Source organism: Ambystoma mexicanum, chromosome 5p (assembly GCF_040938575.1).
Source record: "Ambystoma mexicanum isolate Mex_15411 chromosome 5p, UKY_AmexF1_1, whole genome shotgun sequence".
NCBI classification, from domain to species: Eukaryota; Metazoa; Chordata; class Amphibia; order Caudata; family Ambystomatidae; genus Ambystoma; species Ambystoma mexicanum.
In genome coordinates this window covers 775,792,033-775,816,927 of record NC_090930.1, presented here as the reverse complement: position 1 = coordinate 775,816,927, position 24,895 = coordinate 775,792,033, and the positions used below count along the sequence as shown (strand labels likewise).

Genomic DNA, 24,895 nt, shown 5'->3' with positions numbered 1-24,895 from the left:
GAAATGTACCCTTATTAGAAGGACTTTTCCCAGGCAAATGATTAAGAAAGAATAACCACATAACATTTTAAATAATGCATGCAAATATTGTCCAACTAAATGGCGTTCATTTTATGAAATGTATAAAGACAAAAGAAAGAGTTGTCCATGCCAGAATTTGAGGATATTCGTATGCGTCTGCAAAAGAGGTAATGCAAAAAACCAGACCTTTCTCAACATAAATTGCTATGTAATGTTCACACCTGTTTCTTAATATTGTCTCACAACCCAAAGCTTTCTGGTCATTTCCTGAAAGTTCTTGCATTTCCATTGTACGCCATTTTGTATTGCAGTGCACGTTACATTCAATATGATGCAAACCCAAAAGCCAGGACTGTTTTATTGCTTCACATTTGACATGGCACAACTTGGGATCTCTGAAACTTATCTTATGTATGGCTGTACTTCCTTCTGACTTACTCACACGTGAGAAGAGTGTGTGTGATTGTCACTTCGTTGTAGTCGTTTTTTGACACACACAAGTATCTGGTACTGTGCATACTGTGCATAACATTTATAAATCCACTAATAAAAGGTGTGAACACCTCTTTCAACATATGCTCAGTCTACGCCTCCTGCTTGCGTCAGAGGTGGGCATCGTACTGGGATTTATTTTCATTTGATTAAGAAGCTTAGTATTTTGGCACATAGTCCCATTGCTTTCCTTTATAGCAGAGGCTGTCGTGTTGGAAGCAACCCTTAGTATGGATGTATACCTCCTGTGAGCAACTGTACATTGTAGAATCAGTATTGAACATCCCGCACTAAGAGAAGGGAAACCCGCCACAAAGTTATGTTTTTTCACTCATCTGCCCAGACTCCATTTGTATAGAGAGAAGGCAATGGAATAGGTGAAAAAAAACATGTTGTATCAAATGAAGTAAATGTAGTTGCGCTCTCATGCTGATTGGGCTCTAGTGGTTTATGTCCCTCCTTTACTGTCTTCTGCTCCCTTTGAGATAGTATCTGACCTTTTAAGTGTGTCATTTATCATCACACTATCAGCAATATTTCTAAGACATGACTAGCAATAGCATCCGACTCCATACACATCCCCTCTCCTGCATCTAATGGCGCAGGCATGACCTTGAGGAGGAAAAGAGGACGTGCCTTGCCGTTCACAACACAACATGTATACACTATAGTCATAGAGTGTTTTATTAATGTATACACATGCCTGTCAGGTGAGAGATGTGTTTACAAAAAAGTGCGCTTTCATTTCTTTGTCAGTGAGTTTGTAGGCAGTTGTCTTATTACTAGACGTGTACACACCTGTGACACTCAAGTATTTTGTTATTTCATCCAGCCCCACTGGGAGTTGGCATTAAGTAAATGTGCTCTGTGGACAAATGGCACATTAAGCCAATTTAACTATGTGGGTTGCATATCTTCTGTTAGGTTGCCCCTTGCTGTCCAAATGGCAAGGTGTCCCACTTCAACAATAGCTACCAGTTCAACAAACAGAATGAGCCCAGTTCTACGCGGTCACCTTCACCTTTCACTATCGCAAACATCCAGAAGATACTTCTTTCCACCCCCATTTCTCTTTACACAAGGCACAGAGGTTCCAGTGTCAATGAACAATTAATTACTGGCTCAACATTTCAGTCTCTAAAAAGCGATGTGCTGTAGTATGAATGCCTCCTCACAAGCTAAAACGGAAAGTATATGCTGTAATTATGCTGCTATGCATTCTTATGCCATCACAGAGACTCTGCAATGAAACAAGATTGACAATGACTCATCCACAAATACACATCATAGAGACCTGTGTGATCGATGGAACGTTGATACTGTTCTTAAACTGCGCATACCTCTCATTCCATCAGATATGTTTAGCCTTTTCAATTACCATTAATACGTCTCAGTGACCTATGCCCCCTTCCTGCAAGTGATCAGTGGTAATTCCAAGATTTAAGAAGGGGGATAGAAGTGACCCTAAGAATTACTGACCGCTATTGACCTTTAAGATATGCTAGAACGACGTATATTACGCAGGGAACAGCTAGTTGGTATTAAAGAATGTCTGCAAGGTTCCTTATGTATTTGTGAATTTGGGACCACTAACTAATTCAAAAGGGGATGTTCCCTTATTTGCATGTGGTTGTGCCCCATGCAAACAAAGGTATATCAATATGACAGTCAAGCACATTCTTGTGTGCATGTGCATACACAATGTGGCCCTTTGTGAGCCTTGTGCACGAGTGCCATTAGGTAGGTGGCACACAGGAAGAGCACACAATTAGGCTGCTATCTAGAAATGGTAACGGAATGCCCTTTGCCCCTCTTACTTATTTGCTTCACTAATACAATGTGTCAATTGTTACACTGTTGGTATTAACTAACCCCTTTATTAACAGGGTCCCTTTACATAGCTAAAGATGGCCGCCATATTTCTCGAACATCGGGTTAGTCCATTGTTGATTCCTACCCCAGAATCTAGCCCGCCAAATACTAGGCTGTTTGTACACGGTCCCTCGTTTCCATGGGCACCGTGCAAACAACGAGCAGAGCGAAGCAGAACTGGATATACATAGAGGCTGAACAGGTACGCGCTATGTATAGAATACTGCACACGTTTTTGACCGTGCAATCAATGATCCATATGGCCTTGAATACTCATTAGCACCCCACTGTCCTCCACAGAAAGTATTCGTACTCACGAGCTCCCAGATCTATCTACACCCGTTCTTCCTGCAACGTTAGATGCAACACAGAGGAATCCTGCACGTCCGCCGTACATTGAACCCTGCCGCAACATACCCGCATGCTCTACCGCACGAATTACAGCAGGAATATGGTCATCTCCTCACTAATGAATGCATTCTTGTACTTGTGAATAGATATTTAGTCACACACGGTCACCCGTGCGTTAACATTGCTATCCACAGAGATTACCGGAAGTATTGAAGTACCTTTCTACACTAAGAAAACACCTAAACCGAGGTCTTGGCACTGCAAGCATGTCCCCTTGGACTTATCTTTTCGCCATAGATGGCTTCCCTGCTACAACATTAAACCTCAATAGGTTAGTGCATTTTATGTGTAAAATATCCTCTTTGTGTAAAAAAAATCTTTTTTGGTGTGTAGTCTGTATTCACCATGCCTAACAGTAGACTTACACTGGTTGAATATGTCCTTAAATTCGAATATGTTTCATTTGTTGAATTGAATTTTAGATGCCTTCATTACGGCTTCTAATTTTAGATCACTATTGATATTCTATTTGGTTGGATTCCCATTAGCGGTGCACGGGATTACACTAGACAGTGTTTTGATTTTAAAAAAACATGGCCAGATAGTTACTTTTCCCCTCCCTTGTGTGCCGCCGGACTGACAGATCTGTACGGAGACACTTGCACTGCATTACCGAAGGGGACCCAATACCATTATCTTGTTATGTTTTCAGTAGAGGTTGGTCCATCGGCATTGTCTGAGGACTCCCGACCTTTATAAACATTTAGACTTGGTAACGTGAGACACAAGGCAGACAAGACTAATGTCTTTTGCTCTGCCCATATTCTAGCATGATACTCTAGCCTGCATGCAGATTTTTGATGTATAGGTTGTTACCCTCCACTTGTTCCTACAACTCTGTATAACACTTTTACATCCTGTTCTTTTCTCTTCATTTTACTGGCTCTCCTCCTTTTTTCACAATTACAGGGTCGTGCTATTTATTGCCCTGATGAAGGCGGAGCATTCTCTCCAGAGACGCAGATCATTATTCTTTTGAAGTCTGTACCGCCGAAACGCATTGTTAACCAGAGGGGATACAAGATCCATCACAATACTGTGTCATCTAGGATCTTTTCTCATTTGCAACCACCAACCGAAGGACAAGGATACTTTTTCCACAAAGCTCCTTTCATGTCAATCTGTCTCCTTACTTCATCCCCCTGATGCGTAGGCAGACCCAATCCCAATATATAATAACCTTTTCATTTTGGGATACAAAAATAACTAATTCATTTGTTTTATTACAATTGCACAACAATAAGGGGCATTTGTTTTCCTTATGATCAACTAGTAAGAACACAGTTTATCAGTAACAAAATTGTCTTTTCAATTCTATATTTTTACTTGTTAAGACTTTATGTGTAATCCAAAAAGTGACGAAGAACAAATTTATGTTAATGTTCTCCACTAAGAGTTCTCATTTTTCTACACCAAATAATTGTATGTACCATTTATATCACTGATTTTACATGTTTGTACATGTTAGATTTCACCATGTATGTTATTCTTGGTTTTTTTGACATAAAGCTTTTACTTTGCATTTTCCATAATGCTTATGCCTCATTTGTGAAGGAATGACTTCTACTTCTACCGCATGCAATATGTATAAATTACACTAGTTATACAGGTTTTGGACCAGATAAGCAATTATAATTCATTTATACCTTACACGGGCCAACCTTCTGATACACCAGGACTTCGTTTTGTTGTAATCTACAGATGATTTTTGACCCCCCTGGTGTGTCACTCCTGGGTCAGACCACTGCTGCTACATGGTGGCACTCTTTTTTTGTATATATAACAGATAGTTACTCTGGTCAAACTAAATTAAATGTTTGCACTGTTTAACACACTACATGTAGATACTTAATTTGAATGAAGCAATGCTGCTTGTTGTTTATTTGGTTGACGAACTTACAAGTATACCTTCTGTTGATTTTTTTTCCTAAATGCATTTTGACTAGACAGTAGATCCACAGAGGCTTCTGAAGAAGAGGTATCACCTCGAAACGCGTCAAGCCATTGAAAGTGGAATTTCCATCAACTTTTGATTATGTTGAAATTATAATGTTGTTATGTAATTTCTCCTGTCTTCACTACATTTTTATGTATAAATAAATAGGTGCTCACTTCATCCTTGAACACCTAAAAAACAAAAACCATTGTTCCTCTGTTTGAAGTTATAAATATTGTCGAATCAATTCTATAAAGAGTGCTTAAAAACGAATATTGCAAACTATATCCTTAAGAATCTACGCCCCCTTGTTGCGTAGCCTTAGAGTGTGCAGAGGACGGGAGGACTCCAACCTTGGGTCCTCTTCCTTTGCTCTTATTTGCTATAGGGTTTTTGTGCCAAAACCCTCTTTTCCTCCTCTGCACCTCATAAAAGTATCGACACCACTCTCTGTGGTTTTCAAAATTATATTTTCAAACATCTCCTCTATTTGGGTGTGCACTCACTCCACCACTATACATTAACTTGCCCCTCTCCCTGTAAATGTATCTTCCATGCTTCAATCCTCCACCAGACTGTTCATTACAATACGTGAATATCTGCATGTGGTTTTGTGGCATGCTAGCCCATGTCTGCCTGTTGTAATGTGTTTTATTGGTTTGCTCCCAAGGGCCTGAGGTTAAGTGGATAATGCTTAATGAGAGAAAGGGTATCAACAACACCCTTTACAGCATGTCATCATCGCCTGTAATGCCAATATAACATGTTGGAAAAACTGATATAAATATAGATTTAAAGATGAGAGCAAGCCCACAGGAAATGCAGAAGCTGCACTTCTTGGCATTTCAAAATAAATACACAGGCATGACTACTGCAAATCCAGTGTCAGCTTGATGCGACTAAGAGCAGGAACCCTGCTGAATGCTCATCAGAATGTCTCCATCCAGAGATTGTGTGGCCTTTGAATTTCCTGTGGGCTTCCACACATGTGCATCTTTCCTTAGGCAATAATGATGCAACAGCCGTGCCATACTGAACATGCTGCCCACGTTCAGTATGGCACAAAACAGTACAGTGGGGACCTTTCATGGGGTTAGTGAACAGTTCCCACCTGTTATAGCCTGCCAATCTCATTATTATTGGAATGTTCAATTTTGGGGGAGAAAGCATAATCAAGGTAAGCATGCGACCTGTTTTGGCCCAAAAAGAAATACACTTAGGATGGGTGCCATGGAAATGGCTTTCATGGCACCAGCTGAAGCCCCCTCTTATTTCTTTAGATTCAGGCACGGAGGAGCTGCTATGGATAATGCCAGTCTGGTGGCTGTGCCAGCGAGAGGCAAGTGGGGTGGGGGTATGTATTTTATTTGAATGCAGCAGTGGAGGGACAGCAGGATGAGCATGAGCCACTGTCTGCTTGCATAAAACATGGCCTTAAATTGACAGATAAAGCTGACCTTCTGAGCAATTTGATTGTCTGTGGATCCCTCTTCGAGGACTGTCAGTGGGATTTGCTGGCAAATTGTAACATTGGCAGGGAACCATGAGAGGGCATTGTATCTGTAGTTTATGCCTGCTTCTGTTCCATTTTTACAATGGCCAGGCAAGATCCCACATTTCTTAATTGTCCATATGCCGGAATGAATGCTTTGCTTAAATAACTATACACCGTGGACTACATTTTGCAGTAGAGTGACATCACTGAATCCATAATCACATCATAGCAAGCAACAGAATGATTATCTACAAAAGATCAGAGCAAAAATGTCATCCATCCTTTATTTATCTGTCTTTTCTGTCTCATCAGCAATCTAGTAATACCATGAAGAAATCAAGGTCACGTTTAACCCCTTCAGTGCCAGGCTATTATTGAAGTCTATGTAAAAAGGACGAGTATACTCGTCCTTGGCACTTAAAATTAAGTCACGACTCCTACCAAAAATATCATGCAGAAGGCCTTGTGAAAAGAGGGTATATTTGTAAATATTCTAGAATCTAAAGCACTACCAAGGATGTGTGGGGTTCTCAGAGCCAAGACTGTATGAGATGGCTGAAACCAATTAGGAAAAGTCATACGGGGAAAATATCACATTTTCATTATTACTAATCTATGAAAATGAGAGAGGATAATTAATCCATCATGTGATAATTACCTATAGATTATAGTTACATTCCTGAGCCAAAATGCATGTTTTAATTAAGCATGATAGGAAAGCACCCACTGATGCATTAACAATGTTGATCCTGTAATTTTCTTGATAACTTACTGAAATATCTGGTGCAATTGTCCATTTCTGATGAGCAAGTTAGCTTAGAGAAGGGTGCACAACCTGTAACTCTTCAGATGTTTTGGCTACTCCCATCATCGCTTACCACTAACTATGCGGGCAGGGGCTGGTGGGTGTTGTAGACAAATCATCTGGAGAGAGACGGGTTAGCTAGCCCTGGTGTCTTTGGATTCACTGCAAAGAACCAAGCAAGCACATTCTCTAAGCTAATGTACAATGTGTATATCCAAATAATTGGCCTGGTCTTTACTTTTATTTTGACAAGCAGGGAGAATTCTGGCCTGTGACTTTGCCAGAAACCTAATGTGTTTCAAGATAAAAGACCAACCTTTTAACTACATCTCCACTGGTAACATGAGAGAAGATTTAGTGATATGGAGTGCAAGATGATGCACTTGTATATGGTCTGTTTAGTATTAATTTGGAAACCAAAATGCTAACTGAACTGCATGCAGCAGATATAATGTTTAAACCACGTAGGTTACTGATATGTAGCTACTCACATGGGTTTTTGAGGAGTACCACCTGTAGGAAAATTGGAAGACAGCTATAGCCTTTTATAAAATGTATACATCAACTGCCCATTTTAGAGAAACTTTAAGCAAAAGCAAATCAGTAATCTTACAAACTCTGTAACATAATATTTCCAGGCAGCCATTTTATTTACCCATTGACCTGTCTGGAATATTTCCAAGAGGAGAACTGCAGCTACTTTTTGAATTCCAGAGGGACAACCTAGGTCTTAGTCCCGGGCAGGGTTAGGTGAGTGTTTCTGTACAGAGATTGAAATTAATTTCATATGACACCTAAGCAATGGCTGGAAGATGTCCTGTAGTGGGTTACCACTACTTTTGAAACATAGGTGTCAGCTGTCCCTTTATTCCACATACTGAGAAAATCTCAAGTAAGTCTGAATATCTGTTTTCTAAAGGACAATTAGTAGACACATATTTGTGTACAGCTCCTTGGCGGATATGGGAATAAAATGTTTTTGGAGTGCTACTTTTTATTTCAGCACAATTTCTTCTTATGGATTATTGTTAGAAGCTACACAACTCATGAACTTGAATTTTCCTATGAACTGAAAATCTGTGGGAGTTTGAACATCTGCTGGGTCAAGGACACCCACCAGCTGAAAGAGAGTTCCAACTTCACTTTAGTACATGGAAGACTGAAGACTGTTTCATGGGACAGCTTGAACTTCTCATTGATTCACTTGACCAATACAACACTGCTGCTTTGTCTTTGAAGATGTGAGACCAACTTAACTTCAGGATGGCAGTACTTGGTACCTGTCTAGTTTTGATGCAAGGAGGGATTCACCAGATTAGCATCTACTGGTCACAGAAAAGACCATCTAAAGAGCTCAGTTATGTCCCAAGTCATGCTATGCCAACTGCACTGTAGAAACGGAACTTTGCCAGTCATTTGTTTAGCCCTAATACCACATTGGTGTAGTGTTTTTGTTTCCCAATCTGGCCTTTTATGCAAGAAGAACCAAATCATTATATAGCTGAATCAAAGTGTTTGAGCAAGCTTTGACCAAAAAAGATCAAACACAATGGGCCTCATTACGAGGTAGGAGGTAAGGGATTACCGGCACCGGTAAGGGTGCCGGTGCCGGTAATCCCTTACCTCCATATTCCAAGGTCCCTTAGCGGGTCCCTTCCTTAACGCCTGGTCTGACCAGGTGTTAAGGACGGGACCCGCTAAGGGACTTCAGAGCTAATAACGGTACCGCAAATTGCGGTACCGTTTTTAGCTACTTTCCCATTCCCATTGAGGCCAATGGGGGCTCAAATGGGAATGGGGAATAGTTCTCAAAATGGGGATTTACTGGGTCCTCCAAGGTTGGAATGACCCAGTAACTACCCATTCTGAGAACCCGGACCCGGTATGTGGTAAGGGGGTAGCTAATGAGGCCCAATGTTTCTTTTTCAAAATCTGTTAACACTTTTATTTTCTTTACTGAGGACTCCTATCAAGCATGTTGGAGATACTTATTTGAAGCCATCTCCAAAAGGCAGCCATTTGAAAAAGTGAGGACAAACGTCTCTCTAAGGAACTCACCACATGTTTTCGTTTTCAGCAATGCCTTATCTTGCATTAAGATGTTTCATCTCCCCACACTGTGTTCACAGAAAGTACTGGTGAGACGATCCAGGACCTTACTATCCCATTTGGACACTATATGCAATCTGAAGCTAACAGAGTATACTGTGCTACAGAGGACATTTCAGGTTCCAAGATAACATGTCTTGGGAGATCATGCCTTGCAAGACATAAAAGGAGATGTGATAATTTGAAGAATTTGCAAAATTAGAATGGGATCTTTGCATAAGGTCAAATATGTAAAAATACAATAAACATCTGGTAGGAAATACCTTCTTGCTCTAACTTCCATCCCAAAACGTTTAATAGTAAGCACTGAAAACAATGTTCCAATGTAAAAACTAACCCTGATTTGGTGTTATGTTCTTGCTGTTTTTTGCATAGTGGGAACTAATGTGGTGGTAAAGCCTTGAGCTTAGGTCGCCAGCTGCCTAACTGTAATGCAAAGGGGATATCAAGGAGTCTTGGCTCACCTATTTGTGAGTGTAGGTTTGGGGATACGGGTTGCTTTGTAATCTCTAGTAGAGTACGTAAAGCCTCCATCATCTTAAACTACTTTAAGACTGCTGCAATTGATATCATGGAAGTATTTTACAACTAAATGATGAAATAGACAAAGAGCAAGAGGGCCTGTGCTACAAGATCTTCAATTGTGTTTTTATTTTTTTTAATTTTCAGTTTAGACCCATTTATATTGATCACATGTATATTTTCTGTCTTCAAAGGAATGTGAAAAAAGTAATTCCTAATTTCCAAGTATGATTTCTCAAATAGGGGATGAAATCTATATGGCAATTAAAAATGGTCCCAGCACAAAAGCAGCTGCCGTACAAGCCAATTCCCATGCATGTCCTTTTAACTCCTCCTCTTGTAGGAATATTTAAACTGATTGCCTGGGAACAGATAATCGAACAGGTCCTTCATCATAAGTCATGGATTTAGAAGGCGGTTCTATTCCATCATGAGCAATGGAGGAGTTTCCATAGCTTTAGGACTTCATTAAGGACTCACTGGAGGGGTGAATAACCCAACGTTTATAGATATAAGATTTGATCTAGCCTGGTTAAAAAGGTTGACACTAGACAACAATTTATCACGATGTGACAGCCTTACTGAAATCCTGCCATGTACAGCACAACATTTGGAGAATGTAGGTGTTAAAGAATTACAGAACATAGAGATCCTTAAAAATCTCCAACATAGGTCACAGTCTGACTTCGAACCATTGGACAAGATGGAAATGTTGGTTTTCATCTGTATGACTTCCTCTTGGGCATTTCTGGTGGTAATCCATGACTTACAACATTAGTCTTCTTGTAATGTCTTTTGATACATTGAGCCATGGTGTCTTTTTAGAGAGAGGCTAGAGATCCTTGTCAAGGTGGACCAGTGGACACTATGACAGTTCCACTCCACTTTGGAAAGCAAGCAACAGAAAGTGATGCTGAAGTGGGCATTCAGGAGATGACGCAGGTGGTGGGTAGCCATTTATTTGTTGATATGGGGTGGAGGACATGGGTTGCCTGTGAGTTGTTTAGGGCCTGACAATTATGAAGTGTAGCATGACAGCTGGTTACTAAAACGTTTAGCGACATCATGGTCCAGGTGAATGCTGGCTAGGTAGGCATCAGGAGATTGAGGGGGAGTGGGAATCTGAGGGAGCTTCGCAGGTCCAGGGGCATCAGGGCAATAAAGAGGTATGAGGTATACATATGGTGTATAAGTATGCCTCATTGGGAGGGTTATGGGGCATTATGGTTTGAGAGTACTGCAGGTACAAAGAGAGACCAGGATGATGGTGGGAGGGGTGCAAGCAGGATGCTAACTGGGACTCAGGCATTAGGATGCTGTATGTAGTGTGTTCTATTGTGGCGGTGTACTGCAGTGGAGAAATCATGTGTGATGCAAATGATCTAGTCGTTAGTGGTGCAATTCTTAAAACCATTAGCCATTGATTGAGTGAGGAGATTGAAAACTTACTTTCCGTGAGGGATTTTGGGACTTGAATATTTTGTATTGTATTCTTCATATCCATTAAGCCTAAGCAGATCTATGACACTTCTCATATATTTATAATATATCAACCCCTCTAATATGCATTTAACCACAACGTTCTCAACTAAAGCTTCATATTTTCACCGCACAGATGGCATTTAGCTGTGGAACCAACATGAGTGTGTGGTTCCTATTGCTAACAATCAAATGTGGTGTATCCAGTTACTAGAGTTGCTCCAGAAGATGGTTTATGTCTATTTGATTGAAAGAAATTGACCTTCTCACATTTGACAAATTCGTTTTTTTTTTTTATGTGGGCTGAGACCCCTATCCGTCCCCCACCTCCCCCCACCTTGACCTATTCCCTTACCCCACCCCACATCTATATTTAATTTAAATTGAAGACTGAAGGGTGAGTATGACCGACTCTCAGTACACTCTTGTCTTTGAATGTCAATAGCAGACATGCTGCGCAACTAGAACTTCGAGGCTCCACTCCCAATCTCAAAAGTACAAACAACCTGTTATGGATTGGTGTCTTATCATTCATCATATTAAGGGCCCGCTCGACTTGGATAAATAATTCTATAGAGGTGATCTTTTCATTTGTTGAAACAGAAATGCAGCTTAAATTCAAGTACACTTTGTGAAAACAGTTCAGCCAATACGTGTTGCGGCACAGGGTATTTCTCAAGGCAATGGTCACAAGTTGTATTGTCCCTTCTTGTTATGGGCCGTTCTCATATGAAATTGGTTTATCCTTTTGGATGGTATACCGATTCTTGCTTAATAGCTCTAAATAAAGTCGGTGATCTTTAATATGTGGCGTTATTAGAGTACATCAGCTCTACTGAACCCAATATATAGAACCCTCTTGCATGGCGTGTCCTATTCGGAAACACACAAGGTCATCGCACATGTCTGCTGCGTGCCTTAATTTAAACTGACCGAAATTCGTAAAGAATGTAAACAAAATAATGTTACATTCTTGAAAGGTCAATTTGGGCCACGATCAAGTATACTATTGCCCAGCAGACCATAGTGAAAAAAGGTCTAGCAGTATAAAAGAAGTGGTTGAGTTGTCATTCCACAAATTGTATAAGTAGTGTTAAGAACAGGCATCTCACGTCATCTAAAAATAAACTAGAGCCAAGGGGAAGGCTTCATCCGAAGGAGTGACTTCTTGATTTAGGTATATGGGCACGTTCTAAGTCACCTGAGACTACACACTGCTTTTTAAAAAAAAGGAAAGTAATGCCAGACCCACAATGTCATGACAAAAATTAATATGACAATGGGAAAGGGGCTGAAAATTTATGATGGGAAATGAGTATTCATAATGCCCTATGCCAGTGATGAGAAAATATTAGCAAAATGCTTGTTGACCGACCGAGAGGGACACAAATACCTAACAGTAGTGGGTAAAAAAGGATAAGGCAGACAGTGAAGTACCATCAGAATTAAGGTTTCCGAAATGGGAGGATGGATGTGTTAAAAGGATCTAAATGTTCTTTATACATAGATATGTTTGATACGTACACTTTTTTTTACTCACCACACAGTGTAAGGGTGCACCCATTTAACAGCCCAACACATTACCATCTGTATTTGAAATAAAGGGAATACACCACTCCAGTGAGTTACATACATTGTTTATTTCACTCATTATGAATGACTAAATCATTGATTCAAGGCTCGTCCACAGAGCAATATTTGCTTATATATATATATATATCATGAAATAAAAATAAAACATGCATGCAACTTCTGGAAGTGATGTATTCCCTGTAAAAAAGATAATGCACAATACAACAATTTCAAATACAAAGATCAACAATTTGGTGTTGATACAAACATTGTACAGTGAGTTTATCTCAAACAAAAATATATTAATTCTGTATGTACTGTGGTGCTTTAAAGAATTTAAAGATACAGTTGTAGGAAAAGACTCCATATAAAATATAATATGCTAGCACTTATCCATTGTACAGATGTCTTGATTGTTACAGTCGGCTGCACATTTGAGTGTTTTCGTATTTGCAGTGACTTTAAAATACAAAAACATGGCATGACGTATAAGGGGGCTACTATGCCATAGTTTCCCTGTTGAGAGACCTGTGATGCGTTCTTTTGCAGTTCATGCTGGCTTGTAAACGTAATGCCACACTTTCACGGCATCGCCTCAAGACCATCCTCAGTGCCATTAACAATGTTCAGTGACACATACGTTTCCCCCGTCATGCATCACATAATCCCATAGTCAGCATATGTGCACAGAATCCCCAAAATTGTATTCATTTTGGTTCAAGCGCATCCTCCTATAGAGACTAAGCAACACCGGGGCAACAGGCAAAGAGAACCAAGAAAGGCTGAGGGACATCTTCTGGAGATAGTGGATGGCCCAGCCGGCCCCCGTAACTCGCGCAGCTGTGGATGATCTTTAAGCGGCGCTCCATGAAACGAGCCCGGCCTCATTTTTAGGGAATGCTAGTCTTTGGCTACCAGGGGTCCGTCCGTATGTAAAACTGTTTCTAGCTGACCATAACAAGCAGCAGCAAAAGCAACAGGTTGCCCTCATTAGGTCACAGATCATTTGTGGTGCATGGTAATGCCACCAGAAATGTGGCCTGCTTTTTTTTAAAGACTGTACATAAACCTCTTGATATTGGTGCCCATGAATTCAGCGAGGAAGACTGACAAATGCAGTCCTTGAAAAAGAACTCATGCTGGTAAGACACGTTGCGCACAAATGGCACTTGCTGGAATGTTAACAAGAAGCTTTTGATATTTTCGTACGAACAAATAAAAAAACACAACTACAGCTAAATGAAGAAAATACAAATGTCTTCAATGTACTAGGAAGGTGGGCTATTTAAATTAAATCAACTTACCCCGGATAACTTACCCTACCCTAATTTGTAAGATTTGTTTTAAAAATAGAGGCAGCTGCATGTTGGCTCAGTAAACATTTGCATTGCAAGTTGTGATACAAAGTATAGGGCCAGGAACAATTATACAAAGATTTTACAAACAGTACCTTTCACACAACTAGGTATATACAAAGGTTGCCTCTGTGGTCCCTGGGTATAATGGAATATGGCATCTTGGTACCATTTCTGTTTGTTTAATGAGAGGCATGGCAACCAATAAAAACAAATGAAAAATAAACGATTAATTGTGTAGCCCAGGCAGAACATCTGTTTCTGTACATCTGGTACAGGGCGGATGAGTCCCCTCTATTTTATACCATGTTGTTAATTAAATCAATAAATACAATTAAACACAGATTATATTAGATATAAAAGGATTACAAAACCTCTCATATTAGGCCATCGTGTTTTTTTTTGGCTGTTTTAATTAAGTCTGTATAACTAAAAGACGTCCACTTCTCCAACTACATGTGGATATATTATTGGGTATACGTGACTGTATTCTGATTGACTTGTGATGCCGATGCAAAAGATCAAAGGTATCTCCTTTTAAATGTGGTCTAAGATATTTTAGATGGTACTACGCTAGGAGGAATTGTACATATTTGTTGTATTTTTAAACCATTGTGTAAGGTTTTCTATAAACTATGAATGCAACAACAAAGAAAATATATGTTATTGGGTATAGCATTCTTCAGTGACAAAGAACTTAATGTGAGGGCTTGCCCAACTCATGTTGGCACAAGTGAGAACATGGAAGATTGAATAATCTGCACAACACAAACAATCAGACTTTTGGTGAGGAAACATGTCATGGCTAAAACGTGTACAGCTGAGTTTGGGGCCACTTGAAAGACCTGCTGTGCATGGGGCCTTTACCCACTGTGAACTACGATAAAAGAAGAGCAAGCACCTTAGTGTGCTTTATGCTGGCTGCTGATTGTATTCACCTCTTGCTGGCCCAGCTCTGAAGCATTTCCCTTTACTCATGTTGTAGCATATCATGGGGTAATATTGAGATAGGAAAGGAGAAGGAGGCAAGGCATTGTGCACCCCTTGGTTACAAGTGGGGTGGAAATAGGCTCTCTCTTCATGTCGAACTAGAGCACCTGGGTGAAATATATGCTGACACTGAGTACACATTACATTTAAAAAAAGCATTTAACAGTTCAATCCAGGTATTTCACCCTAATAGTTTATGTTCATATTGTCAGGATTAGTCGTTCTATTTGTTCACTTTTCAAATAAAATGTAATGATTAAGGGCCCGATTCATGGAATATTTGCCCGGTTCAAAGTGAATTTGCTCTGCTGAAAATTGACTTTGCACTGCCGACACAAACCCTGATTCATGAAACTGTGCACAGTGTATTTTTGCCGTGCAACGTTCGGCAAAGCCAGCGCAATCATTTTTGCAGTACAAAATGACTTTGCCCGGACTTTGCACGCCAAAAATACACTTTGCACAGTTCCATTAAAGTGTAAAGTCACTTTTCAGCAGTGCAAATTCACTTTGAACCGGGTAAATATTCCATGAATTGGGCCGTAAATCTTGTGTGGGACTGAACAAATGCCTCATTTTAACATGGACATTTGTAAGAGGTGCGGGTTGATCTGATGCATGTGTTCTTGATTGTCATGTGGATGGTTGTGGAAGTGCATGGTAATTGGCATGTGGATGGTTGTGGAAGTGCATGGTAATTGGCATGTGGATGGTTGTGGAAGTGCATGGTAATTGGCATGTGGATGGTTGTGGAAGTGCATGGTAATTGGCATGTGGATGGTTGTGGAAGTGCATGGTAATTGGCATGTGGATGGTTGTGGAAGTGCATGGTAATTGGCATGTGGATGGTTGTGGAAGTGCATGGTAATTGGCATGTGGATGGTTGTGGAAGTGCATGTGTAATATCCGAAGTGTGAATTTAGAGCTCAAAATACAAACTAACCACCCCAGTTCATACCTATGCACATCCAGGCCAACCACCTTCAACAGTGGGGATCCCTGTATGCTCTAACCAGAATAGCAAATAATGAGGGGTCATGGGAGTTGCAGTCCAAACATGTGGCACACTGCATGTTGCAGACACATGTCCTTTACCATACATTCGAATACCTAGAATTGGTTTAAACAACATACAGCCTGAACCTCAATTACGCCAAGAACAGTATGGAACTTCCAAAATTACAATAAGACATTAAGGCCCCAATGAAGACCCATTCCAGAATGTGATATCTAACCCCAGGTTTCTGAAAAGCTTCCTGGCAAGGTGCAGCCCCATTATGAAATTGTAGTTCTTAATTGTGCACAAAATAAACATTTAAATGTTACATGCCATTGAAATTCAATCTGAATTATAAACATGTTAAATGTTAATAACTGTCAATTAGAAAGCCTCCTCTTACAGCAACTGCACCTCAAGCCTAGGCCTAACTCGCTGTCTAGTGATTAAAAAACGCTTCGGAGTTCACCTTTTGATAGCGCTCGCAGCTTGTGTTTTTCACATGTTTTATCTTTTTCTTTGCTTTTATCTTTTTCTTTCTCTTTTTCAGAGTCATCTTTAATGTATTTGTCATCGTCTTGCAGGCTGGGGGAAGTGGAAAGCTGAAGGTGAATGGAGTCCTGCTTAAAACAAAATGAAAAACATATAAACAAAATTAAGTTGGCAAGTATCAATCAATGCTGCAACACCTTCATCAAACTCTAATTTGTTTGGGGCAGGAAACGTTTCTTGTCTTTCTTAACATGTATTTTCTATGTGTACATTTTTAATCCATGCCCCAGATAGAGCTCTAATTGTATTGTTAGGCTTAAACAGTGGCAGTGTTTCAAGGATTAAAAATTTGAGGCGGTCACCTTGATATGTCTCCACTTGATATGAGGAAGCACAATTTAAATGGGTGGACTAATAAAATGCAATCCAGTGGTTTAAGCGAAACACAGTTTGGCATCAAAAACAGAGTGTCATTCCCCAGCCATTGACATCAAAAGCACAGCCTCAGTTTCACTCTGTCCTCCATTAGGACATGGTACTGCAAAACAATGAATGGATGAAGACAAGATTCCCGATGCAGAGAAAAAGGAACAGGATAGACAGCTGTATTCTGGCTCTAAATGTGTCAGTCATGTGGTTTTTACATCAATGACCTGCAATCAGTCAGCACATTAAGGTTCATCAAGCAGTCACAAAAAATGAATAAAAACACAACATGGCAGTGAATGCGAGACCTGGAATTGGAAGCGGGGCAGGTTCTGATATCACTGTCAATTTCGGCTATGTGTGCGGCAATAGATCACAAGAATTTCATATGTGAAATTGCATTAATGGTGAACGATAGAAGCTGGAAATGCTATTGGAACAAACAAAATGATTGGGGATTAAAATAGCTTTTGGTGCACATGTGGCAATAACATTTTGCTCGGCACAAAGGTGTAGTAAATTGATGATGTCACTCATATAAATTATACATTTGTGTGTAATGTATAGCACCTGTCTGACACTTTGGTGACCTTACTGCGCTTTGCTCTGTAGGAGAAAAGAGGTATGGGGGTTCATTGGTTGACAGTGGGAAAGGCAGATGCGAAACCTGCAATTTTGATGGGTGCAGGTTGGAAGTACCCCGTCCCGGAGAGCCAATTTGGTTTCGAAGGGTTTGCCGAAGACACTTGGGAGTATGTTATGCATAGGGAAGAGCCCAAGATCTGATAGACTATTGAACTGTTGGTCTGGGTAGCCGCTGATGTGGGAGAGTTTGACCGGGCTACAGAGGAGAGCTTAGTCGTGGCTCGGTTAGTGTTGACATACTAACATCTAAGCATGTAGTAGCCTACTTTGGTGGGTTTGTGTGTGGTGTAAGGTGGTAAAAGATTTTAGAGGGGAGTCGGTTAGTCAGGAGAAGGCAATAGTATGTTTAGTATACATGAGTGATTTTCCATGAGTGACTATCAACTAAGGGAAATACTGCACCAAGGGATTCTGAGTTACATCGGACAGACAATGAGAGCAAAGCTTGAGTTGTCTATGATGTATCACAGAACCATGAGAAGAAATATTTCCCTTAGTAGATGGTCACTTATATATCATGTTATGTTGGATAGAGGAGCCCAAAGGTGTCTATTATGAACACCATGGGTTTTCAAAAAGTGTAATCAGTCAAGCTTTCGGTTTGAACACACTCCTATTAATTAACTAGTGTGCAAAGCTTTAGGTATAAGATTCTATTTTTTTTCTTCTTTTTTTACAGGGGGATTCCCTGAGTCCAGAAAATACGTTGCTGGGAGTGTGGCTGTTTGAGTACCAAAGAGGCTGGTTGTGGTGCTAAGGATGCCAGGGCTGCTTCTGGCAGTGATTCTGGACATGGGGGCTTTTGGGCATGCACCTACATTACTGCAATGGAAAACCAAAACTATTTTCTGCTGCAGTGATGTCACTGAAGGTGACTGAGATTTGCAAAGTGAGTGGTTGCATACAGTGGATGTCTACAGGCCCAATATACAACAAAGGTTGCAATATGTATGCTATGTATGCTTTGTATGCTTTTTAACAAAAATGTGGACGCATCCTGCTACGTTAGTCCTCCTATTCCACATATATATCAAACAATTTAACTATTGTGTTCAAAACAAAAGGTATCACCATAAAACATACACAATTAGTTCAACATCTTCCAAAATGGGCATTCTTTGTTGTCAAAATTGAAAGTTATTTTGGTAAAACAATAAGCCAAAACAGAGCCAGTACGCAATCTCTGTAGCTGACATAGTGGCAAACAGGGTCACCTGGTTAAACATTCAATTCATGTTTATAGAGAAAGATAGTGGGGTCCAACATAAGAGCTCATTATAAGAGACTAGCGCCTGATTTACAAAAGCATTTTACAATGAGAAATCTCATTGATAAATGCTTTGTAAACCAGAACCAGGGGCACAATTCTCTCAGCCCTATTTACTCCTACCGAATGAATGCACAAAGTGCAAACGTTTGTAAGGGAGGATAGCTCAGGGGCAACGTGCTCACCTTGGAAGCAAGACGACGCGGAGCACCACAGGTTCGATCCCCGGGTCCGTGCTTAGAAACCTCTGGGTATTAAGCGCGTTATAAATAACCTTTCATACCATATCAATGAAACTGAATGAACATAAACATAGCTCCCAAAGTAGCTTCGAGGTTTTGAAATATTATTCTTTACGAAAAATCGAGAAACGTTTTACAATCGGAAACGGCCACGGAAAACCGCTTTGTGAATCTGATCCACAGTCTGCCAGTATGACCATTCTTAGATTGAATGCTTCGTTTGAATTATCAAAAAATTGATTATTGGTTTACTATGTTTCAAGTATTGCCAATAAACTGCACTGTCCAGAAAAATATGAAACATGATGGTCATGGGTAATAAAACTACAACATAAGGTTGTCTTGTTTAAATAATAGAAGAATGACCAAGATGTATAGACATATGGATCCTTTGGGATAAGAGGGTGGAAGAAATGCAACAGAATCAGTACAGAACCAATCAGAGTCAAGCAGGCCTTGGAAAGTGTGAAAAAAGGGAGGGAACTGTTTGAGTCAGGTTTCATTGGTGACCTTTTCAAGTGATAAGAAATTGTCTGTTCCAAACGGAGTAACCACCCAAACGAGGCACAATCGTTTTTAATTGCTTAAAAGTGGAGTACATTTAAATATATGCGTTTGAGTTTCTTTCCTGGCTTTTTGGTGTCTTTTTTCTATTCCTCATCGGTTCCTAGCAGACTTATATTTTTTATGTCCTATTCATAGCATGGTTTACCAAAAACATAAATAATAATATGATTTTAAGATGATCACTGTACAGGTCTATATTGGAAGACAATCAAAATACACGTGTGCAGATGGTTGTTAAAAGGAACAAACAGCTGTGTGGTAACATGAAACGAATCTAGTTGCACATTTGTAAAATTTAGAATTAAGAATTAAAAGGATTGTCGCTAAAATACAGGAAGGGTAATGCAACATAATATCTGTTTTAGTCTCCCTAGGACGAGCCCAACTACATAAGACTCTCACAATTACTTGTGTGATGCACATCTCCATTAGAAACCCCATATGATGCTTGTAACAAGATGCCCAATATCTTTCAACTGCAGCCAAATAATATTTGATGGATAGAAGAACTATTTCAACACACACTGGCGTGCACAGTTGTTCTGTATATAATGCAAAGTTAAAAGAAATGCTAAATAAAAATAAATAAAACAGTGGACCTGGAAAAATGCATCACAGGTAGAAAGGAAAACACAAATTAATAAATGCCTAAAGTGAATCGGTGTCTTTTGGACTTGATGACAGTGTGCTCTGTCCTCCCATACGTAGAATGATGGTTTACAAGACTTGAGATGCACAACAGAAAGCTTCTATAAAGCCCCATGACAAATATTACCTTGAGGTTCTCTTCCAAATCCTCAGCTTTGCTGTTGTAGGAAATACAGTATTAGGAATAATGCAGAGAATGCAAGGGTGTAACAGCTATTAGCCACATAGGTCAGAGGCAGTTGTACATCCTCGATAGATAAGATGTTCTGTACTATGTGGGTGCATTACAATTCGGCAAACATTTGTTGTGGAGAATTGCTCTTGAAGGAAATGTCTGCCTTCTCAAGAAATAACCATTTTATGACAGTTGTGGACGGCAAATCCCACAAACAAAATGCTTTTTGGAGACCGTGTAGCTAAGGGTTGTACAGCCCGTTTTCTTGCGGGTCGCAAATCAGCCAGGTTCAGAGGATATCCACTGAATATTCAATTTATCAGTAGTTCAATCGCTACTACAGAAATGTATCTCAGGAATATTCATCTTGGATACCATAAACCCCTGCCTTCTTTGTGTCCCTCAAAGTCTAGCATGGTAAACACATTTTTCAGAGTATGCGGCAGACCTGCACTTCAGTCATTGCCACTAAAAGGAATAAAACGGCTAGTATAATATTCGATATTCTCAGCAGTACACACACTGAAGTTAAGCTCAGTACATCTTGAATGAGGTGATGGGTGTAGGTGGAGGCATGCATATAAATACCAGCATACAGGAACATTCTCATACGTTACACTGTATTTCACAAATACATAACACGTAAAGTGGATGTATGCATTGAGTATGCCACAATAGTGCGTGATAATGATCAGTTACTAGCGCAGCATGCACTTTACAGATGAGCATCCAACAAAATTATATTTTACTATAACCCTCTCAATCAATTAGCAAATCTGTGGTGATATCTTTGTTCTGATCCTAATCAGCACCATTGATTGTTCTTATGTTTACCCATATATAGAACTGAAAAATTAGTATTAGTAGTTCGATTCCTGAAATATATTTATTGCATGAATCTAAATTTTCAAAAGTGCATTTGAAATTATTACAATTCATTTGTTAAGGTAGTGTATGTCTACTAGATTATCCCATAAGCATGACATAGGCTACATTTTCAATTTTGACAAAAGACTTGAAAACTCATAAAGAATCAGACTAGAAGTGCAGTAAGTGTCTTCTAGTCAACAATGAAAATGGTAAAATGATTTAAATGTGTCTGATTACTAGTCCAGAAACAATTTACACATCCATTTTCAGTATGTCCAGTCCCCAAAACCTAACACTTATTAATTAGCTTTAGTTGGCCCAAATATGCTTCTTTGTGATTGTTTCAAAAACATCTGTTGTTACATCCATTTCACAAACTAAGGCATTTATTCCCAATATAGCCATTTAGTTATCGGATTATTGCAGATGCATTTTACTGCACAATGGAAGTATAGATTAAAAAATACACAATGGTACCAACATGTTTCGATCCTTACACTATGAAATTAGTTAAGGGATCAATTGCTATACTTTGATTGATTTCTAAATCTGCTGCTACTTATGTAATGAAAAGATTCATGCCTCCATAGTTAGATGCAAAAGCAGCTTACGTACTAACTGCATTACAATATTTTTAAAACACTGAAATACAAATTAACTATTTCAAACAAGGAACGGCTGTTCTGAGTTGGTATGGTGAAATCCTGTAAATCTGAGAAAGCAATGATTATTCATGCTGGAAATGGGCAATTTAACTGTGCTTAAACAAATGCTTGCCAATCACACTAAGCCACATCCAGGTTCATCTGGTCTGCCAATTTGGTTTCCAGCTTAACCTTGCAAATCCTTTTTATAGTATGTTTTCCTTAACCGTTTGGGGAGACTAAAATAGGTTTTTCATCTATAGGATAAAACGTACTACCCTGTTTGCTTCACTATCGATATCATTTTGCTTCCAACTCCCTTTTTTTTAAAAAACAAAACATTCTTCCCCAGAGAAAAAGAAAATGGTTGTTAAAGACAATCATGCACAAGAAAGAGCAAAGCAATGCCCTGGGCAGCCAGTGAATTGACACCGAGCCAAGACCTACCTGATTATCGGGATAGCCTTCGCCAAACGCCCTTGGGTAGGACTCTTCGCAGACTGCAAGACTTCGCACCAATTTACCCTTCGCTCCTGACTATGAGGAAGAAAGAAAGAGGGACAGATCCTTAGCATGCTTCCACACAAAAAAGCTGCTTAATTAAGCGGAGCTGTAGTAGCAGCATTCAGATTTAAGACTACAGGCTGGAATCCTATGGGTCGCTGATTATTCTGAGGTGTCCTCTTTTGCATTGCCACCCTCATTGCATATGCATACTGGTTTGCATTTAAGTGGCTGGAATTGCGAGCCGTGTGGTCCACTGTATCATTTCAAATCTCTACATCGATTACCAAATAGGTGTTAAATATCCAAGACAAGATAATGATCCAAAAAATCAGAGCTACTAGAACATGATTGATCCCAGTATGCAAATCACAGTAGGTTTGCTGACCCCAGCATCGAAGGGTCTTTCAAGCATAATTCTAAGTTAATTTAGATGAATCTCAATTGCAACTCATGATACAAGTAACTGTGGGTAGTGGACATGGAGTTGCTGTGCAAATACGTGCTGCTACTCCAGCGATCCCTTCAATGTGTAGTCCACAGACAATGCTCGGTCAGATAGGTAAATGGGATTTATGAGTGTCATCCATTTAGGGAGGGACAATTATATTTAAGCCCCAGCAAGAGAGAGGGAGTAAAAAGGGGACTGGTTTAGACTACCATTTAATGGTCTGGTTGTAATATGAGAGATTGATATAGGTAACTGTTGTTTCAGATCAATGCATGCTCAGTGTGTATGAAGTGAATATGTGAAGGCTCCGAAAGGACGGGCAACTATAAGTTCACTCTGCCTCAACAGCAGGTCAATGCCTCAGGGTACAATTAATGTTTTGTCAAAGGCTGTCACAGAAATGTTCTTAGTGATGGTACTCGTGTTAACTGTTAATGGAATGTGTTCATTGATTGTACAGTGATAACTAACCTCACAATATAAAAATGCAACCCCATCATCAATACATGCAAAATATTTTATAGATATATATATATATATCTGTATGGGTGTGTGAAAAAAATCCACATTTTAAATATTGAAGCCATCCTTTACCAGGTCTAGTAAGACCATACACCACTTGAACCTCACCAAATTCTAGAGAATATATTCGAGTAAATAAGGAAACACATTTAATAAATATACCCTAAACACATCAAGAGTGTATATATTCACACAACATATGATTTACCATACATACGCCAACCATACTAAAATGGTAATACAAAAACTAAATTAGTTACAAAAAAAAGACTGACATGGCTTCTGACAAGCCAATGCCATATGAAAAAAAAATAAACTCAGACGTTTGCGAAGTAAGAAAACACCTGCATTTTACATATGATGAATCATTCAACTCTCTGCAGCCCGAGGGCAGCCTACCTTGGGTCGTTTTTTTTGCTGGCTCTGGTTTACACCACGCTTCTGTGTGTAAAGCAAAACAAAACAAATTTCAAGTTAGCATTAGAATTTTCACACAAAAAAATTAAAATATAAAGTATTTGAAAATGGTTTTGGAAATGGACATTATTTTTATGTTTTCCAAATCTTAATCTTTCCTCCCAAAAACAAGGGAAGCAATTGGCAGAATAACATTTCTAAGAAATGGGTATCCATCATCCGTTCCGCAGATGGGCTTGACTCATATTGCTATGGTATTATCAACTGTAGCATGAGAAAATGAAAACGTCAATCACGAAGAGGGCTTTCAAAATCATTTCATCAATTGTGAAGTAGATTTCTGGATTAATACTATTGCTTTCTTTTGAGCAGGAACAAAAGCCAACAAAGCATAGAGAGATGTCTTCATTAGTGGCAGACAAGATAACGAGCGGAGCAAAAAATACATTGTAAGAAATAAATGAAAGAAGGAATCATTGATGACTTTGATCTAGCTTTCCCCACTCTGTTTGCCTCACCTAAATCAGCAAATTTTCACTGCTTCCTGTCCCGCGCTTTGCTTACCTGAAAATCGTCTCCCTCCAGGCCTTCCGTTTTAATAATGATGCTTTTCTCGGTGGTCGGTGAAGAAGTTTCTGGCTCCTGTTCGTTTCCAGTTTCCTCCGCTGTCTCCTGGTTCAATCGACTTTGCTCAGACATCCTCCCAGGCAGAAATTAAAACACGGTTTGGTGACCTAGAAGGTCGAGACGTCAAAAAAAGGTTGAGGCTTTGTTTTTAATTCCTCGCACGAGGTAAGTCATTGCATCCCCACTGATAATCAGAGCGGCAGGGTAAAGGAATGGAATCTTCCGTTTGCCTATCATCCAGACCGCCACTGTGCACACTGAGCCGAGTATGCTTTGTGGGGCAGAAAAGGAAATCAATTGAGGAGCTAATAATTTAATATAAATAAGAAAAAGTCTAAATTT

At 39.6% G+C, this 24,895-nt stretch overlaps 1 protein-coding gene across 6 annotated transcripts in view; it reads right to left on the bottom strand.

The window, feature by feature from the left end:
• ARPP21 (cAMP regulated phosphoprotein 21) overlaps window positions 1-24,895 on the bottom strand; it is a 443,564-nt gene that overhangs the window by 315,046 nt on the left and 103,623 nt on the right. For 5 of the 6 annotated variants that reach the window (XM_069613189.1, XM_069613192.1, XM_069613193.1 and 2 more), the window contains exons 3-6: window positions 24,491-24,660; window positions 23,909-23,950; window positions 22,480-22,569; window positions 16,526-16,679 (exon numbers count right to left, since the gene is read on the bottom strand). In XM_069613189.1, the coding sequence (XP_069469290.1) occupies window positions 16,526-16,679; window positions 22,480-22,569; window positions 23,909-23,950; window positions 24,491-24,625 (421 nt within the window). In that variant the 5' untranslated portion in view covers window positions 24,626-24,660. The remainder of the gene's footprint in view (window positions 1-16,525; window positions 16,680-22,479; window positions 22,570-23,908; window positions 23,951-24,490; window positions 24,661-24,895) is intronic. The other variant, XM_069613191.1, reaches the window with a different exon arrangement.